At 39.2% G+C, this 23,141-nt stretch overlaps 1 protein-coding gene across 4 annotated transcripts in view; it reads right to left on the minus strand.

Moving 5' to 3' along the window:
• UFSP2 (UFM1 specific peptidase 2) overlaps nucleotides 1-10,457 on the minus strand; it is a 15,695-nt gene extending 5,238 nt beyond the window's left edge. The window contains exons 1-10 of one of the 4 annotated variants that reach the window (XM_058837354.1): nucleotides 10,321-10,423; nucleotides 8,719-8,842; nucleotides 8,141-8,219; nucleotides 6,186-6,366; nucleotides 6,006-6,072; nucleotides 5,538-5,695; nucleotides 4,572-4,764; nucleotides 2,967-3,113; nucleotides 2,335-2,499; nucleotides 918-1,042 (exon numbers count right to left, since the gene is read on the minus strand). In XM_058837354.1, the coding sequence (XP_058693337.1) occupies nucleotides 918-1,042; nucleotides 2,335-2,499; nucleotides 2,967-3,113; nucleotides 4,572-4,764; nucleotides 5,538-5,695; nucleotides 6,006-6,072; nucleotides 6,186-6,366; nucleotides 8,141-8,219; nucleotides 8,719-8,748 (1,145 nt within the window). In that variant the 5' untranslated portion in view covers nucleotides 8,749-8,842; nucleotides 10,321-10,423. Of the gene's footprint in view, nucleotides 1-917; nucleotides 1,043-2,334; nucleotides 2,500-2,966; nucleotides 3,114-4,571; nucleotides 4,765-5,537; nucleotides 5,696-6,005; nucleotides 6,073-6,185; nucleotides 6,367-8,140; nucleotides 8,220-8,718; nucleotides 8,843-10,320 lie in introns of those variants that run through there. The other 3 variants (XM_058837357.1, XM_058837356.1, XM_058837355.1) reach the window with 3 other exon arrangements.
• Between the last annotated feature and the right edge of the window lie 12,684 nt (nucleotides 10,458-23,141).

Raw genomic sequence — 23,141 nt, forward strand, 5'->3', positions numbered from 1 at the left:
GATTAAAATATTAAAGACCTGAGCTATTTTCCTAACATCCCCATGGAAGGATCCCCATCACCATGCTCTTGTAGAATAGCTATAGTTTGAATTTACTCTAAATAAACGTAACACATGAGAAGTATTTTGATTTGTATTTTCATACAGACTCTGTGTATGTTCTTAATTTCACAATTGTATTTATTTAATGTTCAGGGCTTTATTAGTCAGCTAATAGTGCTGGCTTAGTGCTGCCTAAATGATAAAAAACTATGGTAATTTTTCTTCTGATAAATGCTAAAGACTATTGTTTTAGTCCCAAATATCTTCCTAGGGTCCTTCATTGTGTATGAGAGCATCAGATTGTCAGAATGGAAACAAATTCCTTGCTTTATATGTCACACAAATGCAGAAAGGGGAACATTATTTTCCAGACTTCTGAACAATTTGCCTCAATCCTAAACTCACAAGTTAGGTCTGTAGCCACAATAATTATTTGTCAGTGTACATTCAGTTCTCTGTGGACATCAGACTGTGTGCCTGCATCAAAAATTGTGGTGCAAAGGAACAGGCTGAATTCCGTATCAGTCTGCATATCTTGAAGGAATTTACAGATTAAGCACACCCAATGGGAGGTACATTTCTTGTGGAAGCATTAGACCATAGCTTTATGAAACTGGGCAATTTGCATATTATTAAGCAATTTATAGCAACTGGAAACAGGAACCCCAAGCTCCCAAGAAATTAACACTACCTTCATCTATAAGCACTTAGCACAACTAAAGGTAAGAATAGAGGGTTAATGAGCAATGAACCCTTGAAAGATTTATTATCTCTTGAATTATACCTCCTCCCATGTACTGTAATCATGACTTGCATTTTAAGGCATTCAGTCTTTTTAGCAATTACCAAGCTAGTAAGCAGATAGTGATTCTTACCTGACAAATAATATTTTGGATGTTATTCCAAAAAGCTGATTCAGAACAAGCTGTACCTCAATTGAACCAATCCATTGCTGTGACCCAACAAATGTTGCAGGCTTGTCTCCAGCATCAACCAGTGCCTTTGCAACACCACAATGAGGAAGAAACACAAATATCAACAACATATAGCAGGGAATTCCACCCTTTTTGTGAACAAAGTTGGTTTATATATATGAGCATGTGTTTTGAACCTAGCTAGTCAAAAGCAGACCAATGAATGTTGAATTCATTCACTGCAGTTCTGTTTTGGAAATGTTCCTTTGAGCAGTAATGCAGAACTGTGTCCCTGAGCAGAGACAACAATCCCAGGTCCACAGGCAGACTTCAGGCTGGGAGGGCAACCATTGAGCTCTTTAATAATGGAGTGCATCATCTGTACACTGAAGAAGCCACTTCACAGACTGAAAGGCTTGGATTTCTATTCAAAGCACTCTGGAAAGGATGCATAAAATAGTGCTCTGAGGAAGAGGCTACTGTTCCGTGTCAAAAGTTATGGTTTATTTTAAACTCTTCCTCATTCTGAGGCTTATATGTTACATTCAGCACTTGAGAGGGGCCTTTTCTGCTCAGGACACAAAGCCCAAAGGTCTTCTGCAGGCTACTGCCCTCTTTTAGACACCTAAAAATACTACAGGAGTGCACAGATTTCAATGGCATTCAGATGTGGATTGAGAACTGTTCAGGAAATGTGGTTTTACCTTTAGTATTCACATCCCTGCCACATATGATAAATGTTTTTTCATTGAATGAATTAAACTTTACAAAAATGTTCAGTAAATAAATATAACATGAAGAATTATATTTAGAAGACTGAAGGTAACTGCAGTATTCCTTGATAGGCATACTCAAGAATGGGTATTAACTACAAGTCTACAGTTTTACTTCAGTGCTGTTAACAGAAATTAACATATTCCGGTATGCATTCCAATTCAAAACAGAAAAAGAAGTGAAAGAGAGTTCAAAAATCAGGAAAAGTGCACTACTGTAAAAGGCAAAGTTGCAGAAGTTGTCCATAAATTCCTGTATAGCATCTGGGAACTAATCCAGCTGTCACTGAATATGACAGCCAGTTTTAAAACTGATTTTAGCATGACACATTGGGTTCTTTGTTCTTTTCATTTCACAAAAACACTGAAAATGTCATATCACAGCTTCTAATAGAACATTAATCCAAGGAAACATTTAAAAGATTATTTTAATGTATCTTATTTGAACAGATAATGTCACTCAAAGCAGATAAACAATTCAGAACCACCAGTCCAATTTAAGGGACAAAAGAGATCTAAAATATATGAATTTGATATTTTAAAATAATCTACATAAACCTTTTTAGACAAATTTGCATAAAATAATCTCCTTAAATGTTCTGTACCTGTTGAATTTCCTTGTGTGTTGGTACAGGTCTATCCATGTAGCCTTGGTGCTTGAACCAAGAGCAGATTGTCTGCAGAGACCGATAGGCACAGCCCCAGCCACTGTCATCCATGCGGTCCTGCATATAGTGGTGGTAACTGTATACACCTTGCACTAAATAAACCTGCACAGGAGGGGAGAACACAGAGCCATCTGATCACACTTGCATCAGTTTTCAGAGAAGTCATATGACCTGTCACTACCACTGTAAAGTTTTCAGCTGGGGACTGCAAATCTTTGGAAGATTGAAAGGGTCATTATTCACACGATTGCTCTACTTGGTTTTGTCTCCTGAACTTCTCTGTTCATAGTTTTAGTTTCTTGTCCCGGTTCTGAGAAACTTTTTCAAATACATGTTAGAAACACAGACATTATTTTCACAAGAAAATCCAATTTCTTTGGGACAAATACAGCAAATTAAAGCAATGCCATTTTATGCAGAGAAGCCCTTTTGCTTGAAAGGTCAAGCCAATTATTTCACTTTCTCATCTACACATTACTGACTATCTAAATTACTTCTTTCAATTAAAAAAAAAAATCTCGATTAAAATGAAAAGGTACTTTCTGCAAAATGTTGCAATTTAAACTTACCATACCAGACTCCATGCCAGGTGAACTAAGATGTAAATGTGGATTTCTGAGATACCCATCTTTATATGGTTCATCTGGAAAATGATAAGCATTTGCTCTCTTGAAATATGGTCTGTCACAAGGCAGATTGTATAACCCATGCAATTCCTACATGCGAGTTCAAATGAAAGTAAGAAACACAATTCAAATTTTGGATTAAAAGAAAGACCATATTGTAAGCAGCAATAAAGATATAATTTTAACAGCACAGTTTAGCAAATTATTAAAATAGGCTTAATTAAACATTCAGCAGGTATGTTCACTACTTGACCTCATCTCTCCAGGGAAGCTCATGCAGGCTTACCTCCCATCTCAAGGGCCCACTACTTTATGCAGTCCTGTTACATAACACCTGCTGCTGGGGCCCCACTAAAAATACCATGAGTAACAGGTTTGTTATGAAAGCATGATAAAATACACCATCATAGAAAAGGATTACAGTTTTATCTACACAGTAATGTAGATACACAAAATTATAATCTTAACTGATACTGAAGTATACAAATAACATGCACTGAGACAAAGTAAAGATATTGGGCTTATGGTTCAAGCAGATTCAGTTTATTTTAAAATCTCTAAAGCTCTGTTTGCCACACAGCAGCCACATTTAAAGAGATATATTGTCTTATTTCACAGAGCTTAAGAGTGGAAGGCATGATGAGATCATCTAGGATAATGTATGTAGCACAGGTAATACATTTTAGGCAGATGACCCAGCACTGAACCCAGCTACAGGAGCTGCAGTAACACTTCCCATCAGTGGGTAAGCATGAACAGCAGACAGAGAGCAGGAAACACAGGCAGTGCCACCAGTGCCTGAGGCCTCTGCAAACACAAAGCTAGACTGGGTTTTATACACCCAGTAATGCTTCACGCAGAAAAAGTCCCCATAGCTTCTATGCCTCTAAACTGCAGAATATATTTTCCCTGCTCTCAGTACATGAAACTGTGTGACCTAGACTGGTATCAGTCTCAGTCTGAAAGGATTGCCACATCTTGGCATTCTTTCACCTTATCCATATTATTTTTTCTAGATGTGCCAACCCAAAGGCAAAAACAAGCTAAAAACTAGCTAAGCCTGGTCAGCTGTGAGCTACAAAAAGCAGCCCCCTCCAAACAGACAAAAACCCCACAACACTGAAACCCCAAGAAAGAAACGAAAACTAAGAAACCAATACTACCCCTTTCAGGACATTTCTTAAAACCTGAATGCAGTAACACATCAAAAGTAAGCTGATGTTCTACCATAGAAGAACAAAAAAAAGGAGAAATTCAAAGAATACTGTAGTGGAAGTATAATTTAGAGAAAATATTTATCAACCAAATTTTATGTACTTCTAGAGTTTCTGTTGTTCCCTTACAAAAATGAAATCTGGCATATTCTAGAAAATAACTTTAATAAATCAAGCTTCTTCATTCAGTATACTGCTTTGGTTATAATAAAAATAAATCTAAACAACAGCAGTATCTGCTGTTGACATTGACTAAATGGAAAGCCTTACCACTGCTTCAATTACAGTAATTAAAAATAAAAAATTAGATTCTGTTACGGTTTGTTGGCTTTACCTTTCTGTAACTTTCCAGCTGATCATCTGAAATACCCGTAGGATATGAGACTGTTATGAGGTGATTTTTTCCTGGTAACATGAAATGAAATTGTTCTGGCACCACAATTGATGTTCCTTTCACATATTTCATGATACATCTTTCCATGTCAGTTAATTGCCCATGAATTGCTTTCACTAGGAGATTCTGTACCCTGCAAAGTTCAAGGGAGAATATTTCAAATGATTGTGAATCATTTTTTCTCACAGCTGTGAGTTATAAAATACTTAAATGCATGTCTGACTTGGTCAGATGACTGCACTACTTCAATGCTTCTGCTCCCACAGGGAAAGGCAGAGCCCAACTGTCCCTTACTCAAAGCTTGTCCACACACAGAAACGAGTCCCTAGTGATTCAGTCCTCCCAAATGTGGCTACCCTGCTCTCTTATCAAAAACACAATCAGTATGAGCATTTGCCAAAATAAAAATCAAATGGTTTTGTTTTGCTTTTTATGCACTCCATTTAGCATCATTCAGAGTCAAATCCTATGGAAAAAAAGTAAGGAAAAAATACACAGGCAGAGTCAAATGTTTTCCATCTGTACCAACCCTGCTGTAGCCCCAAATGTAGGGATGAGATTACAAAGATTCATCAAGTACATCCCAGCTCTCACTTTTATACACCTCACATAGAAACATTTCTAGAACGCTTTCCTGATTTTCTCAATTCCTTGCTAAGCACTGGTTATGAGTTATCAAATCTGTCAGACATTGATAAACTGAAATTTTTATAGACAGCAAAAGGATCATGTCTCAAGATTATTAACAGCTGTCTACATGACCTTTTATTATTTACACAGTTAAAATTACACCACAAAAATACTATATACTTTTCATTAAACTGATGAATGATATAGTTTTACTTCATTATTTCAAGAAAAAGCAGAAATTATGCTGAAAAATTCCACGTCCACGATAACACTTACTTTCCCCATGGTTCTTCTGGAGAAACAGATACAACAACATCAACTGGTAATGTCATATTTATGTAGTGGTGTTCCTTCTTTTCCCTTTCAATGACTGGAGCCAAAGCAGCTAATGAAGATGTCATTTCCAGCATGAGGTCTACATTGATTATCTGCTGCTGCAGAGTATAAAGACATCAATATTACATCTCCAACCACACATGAATTAAGAAGGCAAAAGTAAGGTTGCAGATATTTGGTATCAAACTCAGTAATTAAATACTTGGGTTAAAAAAATCTGGTAATATTAAAGACAAACTTTTATGTGCTGATCTACCATAGGTGGATTTCTGCATTCATGTTGAGTCTCAATGACTTCAAAAGCCTTCTTTAAATTCATGCCAATGCCTATTTGTGTACAGAAAGGCCTAGGGAGGGCAAGTCCAAAAATGTTTAAATGATAATTTGTCTTATATGTTAGAAACATACCGTATCCTGTAACTTTTTATCCTTTTTTTTGCCAAGCTTTCGTTTGGTCTCATCATCTTGATCAAATCTGAATTATCAACAGAAGGAGAAATTTCTGTAATATGAAATTAATCTGTTAACCTTCCCCCTCCCCCCGCTGTCCTCCCCCCGCCCCCCAGTCCTGTTTTTAAATATACTTACTGTATAAATCGTCTTATCTCCTTACATGCAGACTCATCAGTCAGCTCTGGAACTGTAGTCATACCATTGTTAGGCCACACATAGACTGAACTGTGGCAAATTCTGAACACAAGAAACTCTGAGGATAGTTTGTTTTCTAGATCACTGAAAACATATCCTAATGCCTTTTTTGTTGATGCCTCTGAAACACAGTAATGACATAATTAGCAGAGAAAATTCCCTCACCATTTTTTTATAGCTGTTGGGCATACATTTAATAAAATTGTTTTGACTTGGAATAAAAATGCAAGTGCTGTTATGATCAGAGAAATGACCAGGTAAACAAAACTGAGTTAAGATTTCGATTAGCAGGTCTGTCTCACACATTCACACTCACCTCCCTGAACAAGAGTGTACTGTTTCTCTAAGATGCTGTCAAACTTCCAGGAGAATAATCTACTCTGCTGTCACCACATCTAGTAAGTCTTAACCAAGCCTACAGCTGCAAACAAACTTTTACGTACAAACTTTTATGTATATTTAGACTTTTGAAAAAATCCTGAAAATATTCAATCTGTCACTCACATGTTTCTGACCTCATACCATTGTTCAGAAATACAAATCAAAACCCGACTAAATCTTTGGAAAAGCAGGGCCTGCATTCCAGCTGAGGACCAAATTTTGGCCAACATAAACCTGTATGCCACAGTCAGGTTTGCCTGAATCTTTATTACTGGTACGTACAGCTGTCTTTCAGAGCTTGTAAGGTGTTTTACCCACATCTTACAACCTGAACCAATAATGGATATGACACTATTGGATATGATAGAGTAACTTTGGCACATTAGCCACATTTTTTTCCTTACTGTGAAGGTTAAAAACCATTACTTTGAATACAGTAAGTTAAAAAAGCCTAACAAGCTATCAAAGACTATGCTGTATCTCTCTGATGCATGAACTTAAATTTGGTCACTATTAGATAACTTTTGTACTAGAAATCTGTAGAAATTACATTACTAGAAAAGCCAAAGGAAAATTGCTCCAAAAGAAAAAACTCACTGCCCTTCAAAAGGAGCAGTGTGCCATATTTACCCAATAAGAGGTGTGAATACCATGCACTTGGACAATTCAAACACCGCTCTGCTTCACTGTGGTTACAATTCACTACACTGTAGACAAAGTCAAATAACCCAACTAAGGATGCAACTCCCAAAATGCTGCTTTGGATTAGGCAAACCTATTCAACACTTCTGCTCCACGTCATGAACTCAAATAAGCCCAAATTCCTTATCAAGGTTCACTAGATGGAAATCAGTGTTTCTGCTAGAGACACATCCTTTTAAAATGCAGAATGAACAAGAGCTGAGCTCAAAACAGGCTTCTTCCCCATCCTACCCTATCACAGCCCAATGGCCACTGATCAGGTGGGCCACCCTGAGCAGGTCTTCTGAGGAGAACGTCACTTTACCGTAACAATGGAGGACTACAGGAGCCCCTTAATGCCTTGTCCCTTGCTATCACATGGAATTGCCGTAGTCAACCTTGCCTAAATTCAGTAGAGTGACTTGTTAGCTTGCTTCCCTTCTCTATTTCTCTGCACAGATTGGACCACAGTCTCAAAATTGCATTATTACTACAGTCCCATTATAATAAAATCCATTAACTTAAAGCTATGGTTTGCTTAGAATTCTAAGGTCAACTTCAGCTTCAAGCTGAAAAATGATCCCAATAACATATCCATAAGTAAGAAGTATATGCAAATTAAAAATGTCAATGTAAAGTTTATTTCAAATTAAATCAAAAAACACAGGGTGGAAAAAAGTGTCAGAAAACTTATGGAGATAAAGAAAAATCTTTACAGGTCTGTGTGTAAGCACTTAACACCTTGTAAAATGCCAAGAAAATAAATATAATAAACAGTTTCTTAATAAAAGTTCATATAAGTATTAAGAAATCTATTAGTATTATAAACACACCATCAGTAGTTGCAAGCTGAAATGCAAGATCCAAGCCTCCTCTTATTCTGAAGAGTATATCCATAGCTTCTAGAATTACCTAAGGAGAAAAAAAAGCAATGAAAATGAACAGCCATTTCAACATGTCTTCTCTCAAGCAACAACTGACTGTTGTTATACCACAGTATGTAAGCACAACAGCAATCACTGCAGCTGCTCAGGTTACAGAAGGCCAGTGAATAAACATGGAAGTGCGTGGTGCAGCAGTGCACAGTCACTGCAACCAGCGCCTCAATTACACCTAGGAACACATCTCCTACTTCGACAAAAAAAGCCGTAATTCTATACTTCTACCATATAGAAATACTTTAGGAAAAATGTCATTGTTTCTCATTGTTTCAATCCAAATGTTTCCCATAATAAACAGTCACACACACACACACACACACACGCACACACATATTCTTCCAGCTCAAGTAAAGCAAGGACAGAACTGAGCAGAAAGATAATTAGGCACATCTGCAAGTATGCATTCATGAGTTAGGAAACCACAGTTTCAGGGAAATGAGAAAAAACAAAGTGGGGATGATGTGACTTACACAACCTCTAGAATTAAGGCTGAGTTTCATATTTGACAGGAAAGCTGCTTATGCCACCATAGAGACCAGCCAGCTGTTTCTTCCCACTTCCAAAGTCCCTGCTCTGTGTCCTCCTAACTGCTCACTGCAGATATTTTAACATGAACTTTACCAGAGAGCTCATGCAGATGGAAAAACACCCTTCTATTTAGAGAGGGGTTTTTCAGACAGATCAATCCCCCATCAAGTTCAATGTACCAGACAAAAACAGCTGTGGCAGTACAGAGAGGAACAAAAGGTGACAGATGAGTGTGGGCATTGTTCAGTGTAACAGTCCACAGAAACAATGCTTAACAGCTTTAACTGCTCCAAAAAACCACCAAGCACCAGTAAAAATAATTATACTAGGACCCTTTGGAAAGATTTATTACACAACTGTTTGCTTACAAAGTATGAGACACATGCAATGCCATTGCTACTCATGAAATAAAAAACTCAAAACATAGGACTAATTTTCTTTCCATTAAAAGCATTCTAAAGAGAAATATGCAAAATATGCATGACTGTTAAAATATAATCATCTACTACAGTTTATCTGCTGGTGACGGATTTTCATGTTTCAGTGATTCTGGAGTGCCAAGAAACAGTTTGGTTCCTGAAGCATAATCCTGAAGTATTTTAGATAACACAGTTATCTTCATTAATAGGGTCTTGGAGTATGGGACCCACAAAAGCTCCAGCCAGAATGTGAAAAAAATGTTTGCCTGGGCTGATGTAAAAGACGTTTTTTATTTGAATTATTACTATGTGAGAAGAATGTTCATGAATAAGAAGAACAGCTCTGCAAAAGGAGCTCTGATAGTGGCTCATCGTGGACATTATAGAATCAATCACAGCATGGGTGAAGCTGGAAAGGACCACAGGGGGTCAGAGAATCACAGAACCTTCTGAACTGGAAGGGAACCACAAGGACAACGAGTGCAACACTTAAGTGAATGGCCCATAATGGGGACCAAACCACAACCTTGGTGTTAGGGTAATGTGGTCCAACCTCCTTGCTCAAGCAGGGCCATCCTAGAACATACTGCACAGGATTGTGTCCAGACAGTTCCTGAATATCTCCACTGAGGGAGACCACAGTCTCTCCGGACAATCTGTTCCAGAGCTGTCACTGCACAATAAAGAAGCTCTTTCTCGTGTTCAGGTGAAACTTCCTGAGCATCAGGTCCTGCCCGTTGCCTCTTGTCCTATCGCTTGGCACCACCGAGAAGAGCCTCGCACCATTATGATGACCTCTTCCAACAAATCCCTGACTCAAGCCAGGGAAGCTGAGTCCCCCAAGGGCGATGGAGAATGGCAGGCGGTATAGCAAGGCATCAGTGCGGGCGGCGCCACGGCCGCCCGTGTGACACAACCTGGGCCCCGCAGAAAGGGGATCGCGGGTCCTCAGCACCTCCCCCCGTGGTAGCCCTGCGGCTGGAGGCCCAAACGCCACGGCCGAACACGCAGCCGGCAGCGGGGACACCGGCCCGGCCCGCCCGGCCCCGCCGCTAGCTCTGCCCGAGCGGGGGCGCTCCCCTCCGCGCTGAGAAAGGACACCCATCCACCCACCAGCCTACCTACCTAGTCTTCCACCCATCCATCCATCCATGCATCCATCCCCCGGGGACGGGGAGAGGGGGGCCGGCCAGGGGAGGGGCGGACTCACCACGTCCGTCAGCGCCGCCGCGGGGGCCGGGCCCGGCCGTATCCTGGCGGCGCATGCGCGCTCGGCAGCGCCCCGTGGTGCCGGCGGGCTCCGCCTCCCCCGGGCCCGGGGCCGAGGCTTCCCCTTCGGCCCGCATGGGGCGGCCGCGGTGCCGCGGAGTCACCCCGCAGTCACCCCGCAGTCACCCCGCAGTCACCCCGCAATCACCCGCCTTCCCTGCCGTGCTGCCGTGCCTGCCGGCGGCCGGCACTCGGCGAGGAGTGCGTGGGGCTGAGCGTTCTCTCCTTGGGCTGCCATGGCTGCGCTCAGCGCAGTGTGTCTGGGACCAGCGCCCTGCTGCCAAACGATGGTATTATTTCCTCCGCATTTCTGCAAACCCATGGGGAGACGCTCCGGAGTCCCTCTGGGCCGGCTGCTGCCTCGCGTTACTGCTCCGTCCAGGCCAGGCTTGGCCACATCCAGGTCCCAAAGTCGTCCCCATTAATCCCTTGATAAACGCTCTGTGTATTAAGATGTAGAATTTAACTCCAGGTCTGTTTATTTCCGAAAATTTTTTTCTGTCCTCCTCACAAATAATGCTAACTAGCTTCAAACAGGGAACCCTTAAACCGGTTTCCAAGGGTCAGTTTTCCATCAGCTCGGGTTGTTTCTTTCTTGTCGCCTGCCCTTCAGTTCCTTACTCGGTGTCGAGATCTCCCAACAGTCGAAGAACAGCACTGAGCCTTATGAAGTGATGGTGCATTTCACACAGTGTGAACCAACACGTCGCAAAACCCCTCCCCCAAAACAACGAAAAACTTGATCTCTTTAAAACTTAGGCATACTGTCTGTTCCACATGCTAAGCACAAGTAAAATACAGCTCACCCTTCCATCGTACAGTGTTTCAGCATATTGGTTTTTATAATAAAATGTATAAAATATCATTAGATGTGTTTCCAGTGCTGTGCTGCTGCAGCTTTTCTATTCATTAGCCAGACAGGGCTAATGTGTGATACCCATCTCTCAGAGCTTTGTGTTGGAAGTTGTGGTGGTTTCACCCCAGGCAGCAGGCAAGCTTCACACAGCCACTCACTCAGTACCCCACCAGCAGGACCGCGGAGAGAATCAGAAGGGTAAAAGCCAGAAAACTCATGGGTTGTATTGTAGATACATATTATATTATTGGCTTTTCGCAAATATTAAAATGAATGTTTACATATATATATATATAAATATATATATATATGTCAGGTTAGAAAACTTTACTGTATTAATATAGTTCCTTCTATTTCTGTTATTGATGAAACTTAGAAATAGTGGTATAATACATACATATGTTAGGTTGTGGCATAGTATTAAAATAAAGAACTACTTTGGTTCATGGAGCCTAGAGACTGAAAAGATCAGAAACACCCTTGCATTCTTAGATTATTTCATCCAGATGGAGACAGCTGTGATCAGTGCTCCAAGGGAAGCATTTATTGAACCTCTGTTATCAGGAAATGTGAGACTCAATGGAGCCAAGAAGATTGATCTATCAGGGAGGGGGTGAGTTAAAGCTAAACAAAGGAGCATCTAAAACTTAAGAGGAATGTTTGAATCATGTATAAGAATTTATGAATATGTACTAGGGGACTGTTTTTAAGGGACAATCCTTTGTTAGTAAGGTGTGCTCTCTTGGCTGAATGCTGAGGCACCCAGCTGTATTTGTACATTTTGCTTTATTTCTATCTCCTAACTGTCTTTCTATTAAACTTTTTAAATTTTATATAAAAAAAATGTGAACCTCGTTTTTCACAGGTTGAGATAGAGACAGTCCAATAGGGAAAGCAAAAGCCACACACACAAGCAAAGTGAAACAAGGAATGAATTCCTGGCTTCCCATGGGCAGGCAGGTGTTCAGCCATCCCCAGGAGCACAGGACCCCATCACAGTAACAGTGACTTGGGAGGACAAAGCCATCGCTCCAAACCACTTTACATACTGAGCATGGTGTCACATGGTCTGGAATATCCCTTTGGTCAGTTGGGGTCACCAGTCCTGGCTGTGTCTCCTCCCAGTCTCCCATCACCCCCCAGGCTGCTCTCCAGTGTGGCAGTACAAAAAGCAAAAAAGGCCTCTTGGCTCTGTAGATATTTTTCATCTACTGGTGTGGGTGTGGTTTTTTTTGTTTTTTGGTTTTTGGTTTTTTTGGCTTTTGTTTTGGTTTTTTTTGAGATACCTGGCTGTATCTCACAAAGGTTCTACCACTCAGGATTTGACCTTCATTTTTTATTTGGAGATCTTAACCAAGAATGCAATTGTGACCAAACAGTTCCAGTTGAAAGCACAGTAATACTTTTAAGTTCTCAGAAGAATGGGACCACATTATCCTAGATGCTATATAAACCCCCTATTGTTCCTTTTCTTGTCTAAGTTCATAAATATAAGAAAACTTGCAAATTTTCTTGCACTGGTTTTATTTATCCTGTATATGTTCACCATATGTAGTGAAAAATGGCAGCCAGAGAACAGTTTTGGTCTAGGGTAAGGAAAAAATTAGAATAAATAAATAAACTGCCTGCAGTTGAGACCAATTCAGAGTCAAAGCTAAGCATTCAGTGCAGAAAATGAAAACAGAGAAAAGAAGGATCTCTGCAGGGCTTAGAGGGCATAAGAAATAAAGCCTGGAGCTTGTATGAGGAATACATAAAAACACACTTCATTAGCTGATTAGTGTCTGAGATGCAAACCTTAAGGAGTTTTGGATTTTGGAGAAGATGGGGTTTTAATTGGGAATTGACATTGCTGGAACTAATTGGAATGGAGTAGGCTGTGCTGAGATTAATTAAAATAAACGGATGGGCCTTGCTAAAACTAAAGGCAGAGAAGCCTTGTTAAGGTTAGAAGTTAATTGTTAACTATGCCAGATGTGAATGTTTACTCAGCTGGACTTGGGAAGAGAAACAGGGAATCTGATAAGGAACTTCAAAATTGTACATTGGAAACTCATTGAAGACAGGAAACAAGGAGCCCAGCCAAGGGCCCATTTGTCACTTTGCATTTAAAAGGTAGAAAGTTCAGAATGAAGAAGATATGTATCCCTTCCTCCCTTCCATGATCCCTACTCATAAAAAGACCACTAACTCATTTCAAAGGACAAACTCTGCATGTTTAATTGCTTTTTTTTCTAATTAGCATAAGAAGCGGAGAGTGGGTGGTAACTGGGTTATGAAGATGTATTTGTATTCAATACTTCTCTAAGTAAAAATCCTGTACTCACCTGTACTCAATGCTGTGGGCATTAAGGGGTGACCCTGCACACCGGCCCAATACTGTTATTAAACATAAACTCTATGACTTTAAATGGTTAGAGAGTCTTTGTCCGTCTCAGTTGGATATCGATACTGGATCATATCCATACTTTGGTAAATCATGTCATTGTTTCTTAAAATCTAAATGGATAATATTGCATTCCCCAGAGCATTTCATCTTGATACAGTTTTTTTTTAAGATGCTAAATTTATGCCATTCCCTTTAGACTAAACTTTAATTTCACTTTTAAATGGGTTTATGACGCATAAATATCTATTCAGTGACTCCAGATAACTAATACAATAACTAATACAATAACATCTGTTAATCTGCCAGTTTCCAGCTCTTCAATTTGGAACTCTGTCATCAGTCATTTAGTGCTTTGCTCTGCTAATCACAATTTTCCTTCTATTATGTTCTTTACCTTTGATTTATTTGACTGACATTGATTCATCTGAGGAAGATGATGAGAGCAAGGAAAACGTAACTATTCCAAAAGAGAAAGCAAAAATGCTTGCAGACTTATTACTGTGCTGGGTGGTTGGCCTCATAGATGAAGCACCTGAGATCTTTCAGAAGGGAAATCTATTCAGAAAAGTTAGCTGCCAGAAAGTCAGGCTTGTCAGGCTGACAGTACTGGTGATCCCATGGCTCCCATGGGGAGCTCCAGGCTCCCTATCCTTCACACTATAAATTGTTTTCCCAGACATTTAGGTTACATGTACTTCCTAAGATACTGCACCTTTTCCCTCTCTGCTATATAAATTATTATGGGAAAAATTGCTTTATTTTTGATTAAACTGCTTACATCTGTACTTAGAAATGTAGCTGCAGCAGACTGGGGTTTAGCTGTACTTGGAGATTACAAAAAACTAATCAGATCCCACAATGTTTTTTAACTGAAATTTTCCGCTCTTGCAGTATTGGTGGACATAATGTTTCACGAAAAAACAGTGCTGGATTCAATCATCTATGTTAGAAAGCTTATTGACAATGATGCCCAAGCTCTTTTGTCTGTAACAATCCCTACACCAGTTCTGGGCTTGGAGTTTACCACTATAAACTGCAAGTGACATAGGAATTTCCTTATTTTTTGCCACATCACAGCTCATTTTAGTGTTTTCACTTTTTCTGCCACATTTTTAAGATCCTTTCCTCAAAATCCAGACTTATGAAAGAACATTTAAAACTAAGAATTCCTCAAAATAATGACTAAAATTTTCCTTAACATTTCCATTGGAAATCTGAGGAATATTTGGGGGTTTTAGGGGTGTTATATATATATATATATATACATATATATATATATATATATATATATACAAAAGTATGGTGCAGTCTGCTATTCAATATTATTACATGCTTCTGCATAAAAAATATTTTCATTAACTCAGTTATATTGTAAATTGGCACTTGGAGAAGTTCTTTTTTTCAGCCAGGTGATATGAAAGGAGGCATTTGATCCTTACTCAAGGCATTCTGCTGACCCACGTGTAATTATAGTTTAAAAAAATCTAAGGATGTCATAAATAATAAAGAACGACTGATTTTTCATCATCCTCGTGGACCAAAAAGCAGACTTGTTACAAGCATAACAACTTTAAATGGGATAAAGTATGCTTCTCTGAGTTCTTGTTTTGTATATGCTATCAAAAGTGATTAGCACAGTTGTTTATTACTGTCTAAAATAATGAAGAAGTGAATAAATCAATTATTTAAAAAGGGGGAAGAACTTGGCTTTCAAAATTTATTCCTGCTCTCATCTGAAATTCAAATGATAAGGCTATATTGGTCACAGAGACCTTCAAAATTATGCTATACAGATGGCACAGAAAAATTATTATATTTCATTCTTTTCTGACTTGATAAATGTAAAAAAGACCAGGCATGTTTCTGTTCAAAAATGTTTCCCCCCTATGTTTATGGCATAAAATTGGCTCCCTCTGCTGGCAGACTTAACATTCGTTAATTTAAGTATCTGAAGCTTTCGGACGATGGCACTCAAAATGAGCTCCGAACTACAACCAGTGAATTAAAAATAAAAGAGATTTGTTGTACACACTGCATATATATATATAGGTAGGTATGCACATAATTTTTTTTTTTTTCTTTTTTATCCTTCTAAGCTGTTCAGCCTGAGGAAAGACATCATTGCTCCTTTCCCCTGCTCCGGGATTGTTTGAGCCCTGCTGCCGTTCCTGGCACGGGACGGGATCACCCACAGGAGCGTTAGTGCTGGGAGCGGCCCTGGGGAGCAGCCGGGGCTCCGCCACGAGTGACTCCTGCAAAGAGGCGAAGCAAACCGGGCACAACAGCACCCTCGGGGCACTCGGGGCACCACCGCGCCGCTCAGGGCCAGCCGGGACAGCCCTTCATTGCAGCACAGGCTCTCCTCCGCCCCGTTTTCCTCCGCTGTGGATCAGCAGCCCCGGGGCCCGGCCGCAGGGTGGCGGAGGAAGGCTGGGAAGGGAGGCCACGGGCAGCCCTCACTGCCCGGCTGCCCTCAGTGCTGCCGGCGGCCGATCCGTGCGGCCCGCTTGGCCCTCAGAGCAAACCGCGTTAAAGCTAAAGATCTGGCAGATTTGTTGGTGAAAGAACAAGATCAAACACAACCTTTTAACAAAATCTGTAATCTAATAATTAAAACTCTGCAGAACGCTTTCTGGACCAGGACTTCTCTGGCTACCAGGCCGCTCACAGGGAAGAAATCTCTCAACAGAATGCTGGTGGCGTAGTCCCAGGTTTTTGAAATATAATTGCTTGTCTAGTTTAGTGGTAGTAGATGTTGAAGAAATTTGGGCTTTTTAATATTCAGTTGCGGGGCTTGTCATTCAGTGCTGATGCTGAAAGTTTCCATGTGTTTATAGAATTGGAGGATCAATAGAATAGAATATAGAATTGGAGGATCATAGCTCTGCAGACTGACAGAGTCATTGAAACGATTTGAGCATCGTTTTGGATGGGTAATTGCAGTTATGTAGGTACAAGAGTCAAAGTGGGGTGATGACCCTCAGTCTCGAAGAATGGTAATAAGGTTTTCAAGGTCTCCAAATAGACCTAGCGTGTTTTTGCAGAAGTACAAAGTTAGTGAAACCACTTTACACCTGTTGAGGGACAGCTGAAGAGTTTAGTGTCTGGAATTAGGCCAGCAGTATTACACAACAGCAACGAACATAAATCTTATATTTAGCTACTTATCAAAGAAGAAATAATGTATTTTTGTTTTTAATTTTTTAATTAATTAAAAAAAAATTTGGTTTATGTGTGCAATCCATAATAAATACATCATAAAATCTGTCACTAAAAATCTGTCCCTTGCATACAGTTTTGGGGAATTTTATGGATCCTGGTCTAAGATTAGTGACAAAGTTGTCTTCAGATGTGTTTATTCAGTGCTTTTGTGTTCACTAGAATTAAAACCTTTACTGGGAGTCGCTGATGGAGAAATTTGCCCTTAAATTTTCAGGAATGGCTTTTAACAGTTACTGGTCTTCATCTTTGAGTCAGGCATTTCAGCCTGTCCTTAGGCTAGCAAATCAAGTAGGACTTTTTTTTGTTCTTATTGGGCTGTTTTGTCAAAGGTAACATACAAAATGTTTGTTAAGTTGTAAAAAAACATACTATACCATGAAAGGTCTGGGGGACAGCAGAAAGCATTTTTTCCAAGGAGAAAGAGGGATGAACTAGTGATGCAAGAATAATTCACCATTTGAATTGAATAAATGTTAAATTAATTAATCAGCTTCTGATACAAACCATCCAAATTGTGGAAATTTCTCAGAATATTGCATCTTTATTAATGAGGACACAACCATTAAGAACCACAAGTTCTGCCATTATATGTGGCAGGAATTGACATACACATCAAGTTAGCATTACCAGAAGTATGTGTGTGAATCTCAGCCAGGCAGAGAGTTAGTCCTGTGATATACTATCAGTTTACAAACCACATAAGGGTTCTAAATAATGAAATTATAGATCTACCCTGAAATAGAATGTTTACTTGGAAATGTCTTCATGGTATTTTGCTGCATGTTTGTGCCATCGTGGGGGTTGTGTGCAATGGAGACTGTTCTTTGCTTATCTGTATTGTGATATTCCTAGATTCCTGAAAAGTTGGTAAGAACCAGGAGGGACAACAACCTGGAGTTGTCAGCTCCTATTTGCTGTAAGTAAACAACATGAGCTCTTTGAAAATATGACAGCTTCCTAAATAGAGAAAATTGTTTAGTCCCAAATTTGAGACAAACAGAGAATGGGTATGGAGGTCTTGACCTGAAAACATAATGGAAGTCCTGGCTTGAAAACAATAGGATCATTGCAAAATTCAGATGTACATCTTTATCTGAAACAAGACCAATACATTGCTTTTTTTAGCAATAAACTACATTGTGCACTTCATTTTCTATAACTGCACATCCAGATATTGACCCATGAGAGACCCTCTGTTTTGCCAACAAGAAAACCAATGAAAAATAATGAATATTCTTTTTTGATTTCTTATGCAAAATACAGGAAAATTTTCCAGTGCAGAAAGACATTCCAGGAAGTTAAGCAGTGCACAAAATCACAGAGAACAGTGAGACTGTTAGTTAATTATCTGAAAATGAAGAATTGGTTTAGTCAGTTTTAGTTTTTTCTGTTTTAGCAGCCAGTGATGATTTATGTAGCTGTCCTTCCTTCTCTCATGAGCTCTCTCCTATAATATCATAGTTATCTGTTGTTAACATAAAAACTCATCTAATTTGCAGCTCCATTACAACATGTTTCTTATTAAAACCACCCAAAAATATTCACAAGAGATGTGGAGGGAAAAGAAACTGAAAACCAAGGACAGGAGTAGATGCAATAGAGCAACACTGTGCATCAGGAAATTGCCAGAAATTCAGCAGTAAGTGAACAAAATTCAAGAAGTATTGAGAAGTAAAATGAGGAAAGGCATAGTAAGGATTCTGAAATACATGATTTGTTTAGTGGCATGCAGTTATCTGAGTAAAGACAAGGTAATTAGTTATGAGATTGTATTACTAATTTTGAAGAATAATATGGCACTTGGGGGAAAAAACCCAGCCTCCAAAAAACCCACTTCCAAAAAGTATCAAATTATATTGCAGATTTAAAATATAAAGGATTTTTGAAACATTCTTAATAATTTTCCTACTGTTGAGCAAGCTTGGAAGAGATTATACACATGGTAATTCAGCCTCAGTTTTTAATGGTGAACAGAGAGTAAAAAGTGGAGGAAAAGTTGAGAAAAATAAGCCAAAAGTTCACTTCAAAGATGATATTCTGGAATTCCCTAGACTTCATAAATTAAGTTTACCAGTAGTTTATTAGAAAAAAGGAAGAAAAAAAAAATCTCATGGAATATGCAGGAGCAAATCAAAGTTAAAATTATAGGGGGGATATGATAAAATGCCAGCATTTCCATTGTAAGGAAAGGCAAGCCATGCACTAAATGGAAGTCATGAAAAAATTGCAGTGACCAGTTGGTATGTACAAGAGTAAAATCACCATTACAAGGCCAGCTAACAGGGACAGTGAAATCTGTGAAGAGATGATGTCCAACACGTTGTATGATGAAGAGTACTGAGAGTAACTTTCAAGAACTCCCATTTGCTTTTGTCTCTTCTCACTTGGGGCATACAGGCTCTTCATTGAGCTTGCCAGACCAGGACTTCTGTGGCTACCAAGTCAGGAACAGGAAAGAAATCTCTCTGCAGAGCTCTGGTGGCACAGTCCCAGGCTTTGTGTACAAGTGGTGGAGATCCCCTGTGTGCCCCAGAAGATGGCTTTGACATCAGTTTCTGAATGGGACCATGTAGATGCTATTGTGATCATGTGGTGACCAGAGCAGCCCACTCATCTCCCACTGCTTAAGAGCTGTGGGCAGCTGACTGGACCACTTTTAAGCTGGGAATTGCTGCAGCAGGTTAGTATGAAATCTAGCGTTAAAGGTTTTGGTGCAAAAAGAAAGTTATAGAAAGAAAGTTAGTAATTGCTCGTTTACTTAGGAGAAAATAATTTCTGCTTTTTGGATAAGTGAGTTGGATATGGAGGTAAAGCCTGATTGAAAAAATGACAAATAACCTTTTTTTTATTTTTTCTTTATAAAGAATGTCTATTCCTGGCCTCAGGAAGAATACATAATCTGTAGAACAAATTCCAGTAAAGGAGTTTCAAAATGTCTTTTTTGGGGGGGTTAAGTCTGAGTTAAGGCTTCATCTTACTTTTTAAAAGGTAGATATTTTAATGTGGAAGAGACATTCTCTAAAAATGAAGGTGAATTGTTTTTTCTTAAAGATGTGAGGAGAATCCCTCCCTCCCTCCCTCCCTCCCTCCCTCCCTCCCTCCCTCCCTCCCTCCCTCCCTCCCTCCCTCCCTCCCTCCCTCCCTCCCTCCCTCCCTCCCTCCCTCCCTCCCTCCCTCCCTCCCTCCCTCCCTCCCTCCCTTCTCTTCCTTCTCTTCCTTCTCTTCCTTCTCTTCCTTCTCTTCCTTCTCTTTTCTTTAATTTGCTTTTTATGATGATTCCAATAAGCATATAGAGGCTAATAGTTTTAATAGAATCAGAGCTGGTATATTCTTAAAAACTGCTGAATACATTCTGAACCCTTAAAATACTGCTTAGGTACTGATTTATTTTACAAAATGCTTCAACTTCATCTAATTTAAAGCTTTAGAAAAATGTCTGGCATTGATCTTTCAACATGAAAGTTCAAGAAGTGCCAAGGAAGACTCCTGTTTTCCTTAATTGGTGTTTGACATTGGTTGTCTGTTCCCTAAAGAAAGCTTTCACAGCAACAGTTATTTGATGACTGGTTTTAATAAAAAAGGAACGAGAAAGGAAAGAAGAAAGATGTATTTGAAGCAGTCCATTGTTCTCATAACTTGCAGTGTCAGATGGCAGTCTGTCTTGAGAGAGCATGACTCAGGTCTTTATGGCCTCATGAATCTTCTTAAGGAAATATGGGCCAAATATGAACAGCTAATGAAATTTATCTACATCACTCATTATGCTAGAAATGTTAGAATCGGCTACAGGCACAGCTGTCGCTTGTTGATTATTGTGAGATGATCAGTAGACGTGTTCCACCAACCTTGAACAGGTGCAAGCTTGACAGGTTTATTGAAACATGATAGGAGTGAATATAGAAGTATGTGAGTCATTGGGGTCTGACCGGGTGATCATAGAGACAAAATCCGTTAAATACTTGGAAATGTCAGTTTGATTCTCTAGCTTGAGAGGCAATGTGTGAGTCAGAGCTGTTTATGTAAATTGACCTCTCCAGCAATGTCTGAAGTATCAAGGGCAGTCATTTAAGAAAGAAATTCAGAAGAGGATTCTGGTATTACACTGTTGGCAAACTTGCCCACTTTCATATAGGAATCTGTATGAGTGTAACTATTCATACTGTGCTGCTCTACTAATTATTTTGTACCATGTATCCAGCGTCCTCTGTTATTGGTAAATTAAGTACAAAATTAGACACAACATTTTTATCTGACCTTGGAATTTTGGGAAAAAAGGGATTGTCCTACTTTTCTGTATTATGTCTTGTATTGCGGTGAGAACATGAATTTGAGCCCTTTCAGTACTCAGGAGGAGGCTTTGTTTCCAGGAAATTTAATTGCCATGAAAAGTCTTTCGGCAAACAGCAGTGAGATTCAGTACAACACTGTGTTCTGATTGCCTCAAAGGTTTTGCTTTTTTTCCTTACATGCCATAGTAGACCCATGATTGATGTGACAGCTTGTTACTTGCCCAGATGTTACCAGTGTAAAGCATATTTTACTCAGTCCTTACTTCTGCCTAGAGCAGGATAATAACTGCTGTAATTTTTGCAGGCATCAAAAGCCCCATCTGTGTTTAGGCATGTTTTTCAAATAAAAATATCACCGCGTCATTAAAACTTCAAACTTAATAAGGGAACTTACCTTGTTGCCATTTCTGTGGACTTGTAAGGAAAGACAGCACTGTGTGTCAGTGTGTAACTTCTGAAGCACTACACTTTCATACTCTGTCAAGGGTGAGAGTAGCTCTGGATTCAGAAAGGCCAGTTGTTAATAAACAGTGAAGAGGAAATATGTAGGGAAGGCCATTACCAGAGCTGGGTGGTGCATGTGCTCATAGAGAAGAATCTCCTAACAAGCCAGAATGGAAACACTTAGATGACCAATGAGTCAGAGAATTAACAAGTAAATATTTTTAGAATTATACTTTGGTAGGATTAAGGAGTCTTCTGAAGTTCCAGAGATTGTGTAGCCATACATTAATTTATACTCAAGCATCAGTTAAAAAAACTAGTCCTGTTAATACAATACAGGATCCTTACTCTTTTTTAAATTAATTTTAACTTAGGGAAGAGAGAAATTGTTAGGAGCCAACCAGTAATTGGATCAGCTGATAAAAGATCTTGCTGGCATATTGGTGTATGACTAGTTTTTGCACACTGTGTGTTCTTTCTTTGTGCTGAGTGATTACCTGTGCATTTCTCCCACTTTGCAGTTCTTACAGCTTCTTTATTTTAACTTCAGTCCACTAACCTTGTGTGAAGAAATGTTTATATAACTCATCATGCCATTTTCACTTCCATATTGTAACTACCTTGTCTGCTTAGTCTAAATTTTAAACTGTGGGCTACCAATTTCTTTTAATTCTCAATACAGTGGCTGATAGAATTGGATGGACCATCTCTGCTTGATCTTGTAATATACACTTTTCTTGTAGGATGAGGTAAGGTAGACAGTGGAAGAATTTAATTTTGAAACAAGTAGCGTTTTAACTTTCTACATCCTACTTGTGTGTAGTTTTGACCTGGCTTGCTGAAAGAGGTGCAAGAGATCTGGAGCAGTGAACAGAAGCTCTCTATAAACATGACCATGATTTGGAATATAGGGATAGTCTTGCAGTGAAATTAAAATGAAATTGAAGGAATTTGCAACAGTAAAATAGCAGAAAGGAATGCAATTCTTGGAAAATACTAGAAAGCCAGAATAAGTGTCTTAGTTAAGTGTCTCATATTTGACGGTTTTATTCCACCCCCAATTTTTTTAAATGTGCAAGATATGGAAGTAAAAATGTCAGAAGTCCAAACTGCACAAAGTAAAGCAGTGGTGAGAATTATTTGTGACACTGGCAATTATAATAGAGAAATTTAATTCAGAAACATGATTATTAAATAGCATTCATTTATTATTGAATTCATTCATTGAATGACTTCTACACAAATGGAATTGTCAGTATGTGAAAAGGATATTTTGACTGTAAGTAGAGTGAAAGAATGATTGCCATTTGTGCAGTCATAGATTCTCTTTGGGATTAACACTTCCACACAGAAAATTACCTATTCCTGTGCTTTCTGTTTACAGCCTGTGAGCACTTCATAGTTACCCTGCAAAGCTGGTACTGGGAAGCTCAGATTCCTTTCTCATTGCAGATGAACTGGATATTTCTGTGCTTTG

Source organism: Poecile atricapillus, chromosome 4 (genome assembly GCF_030490865.1).
Source record: "Poecile atricapillus isolate bPoeAtr1 chromosome 4, bPoeAtr1.hap1, whole genome shotgun sequence".
Classification (NCBI taxonomy): domain Eukaryota; kingdom Metazoa; phylum Chordata; class Aves; order Passeriformes; family Paridae; genus Poecile; species Poecile atricapillus.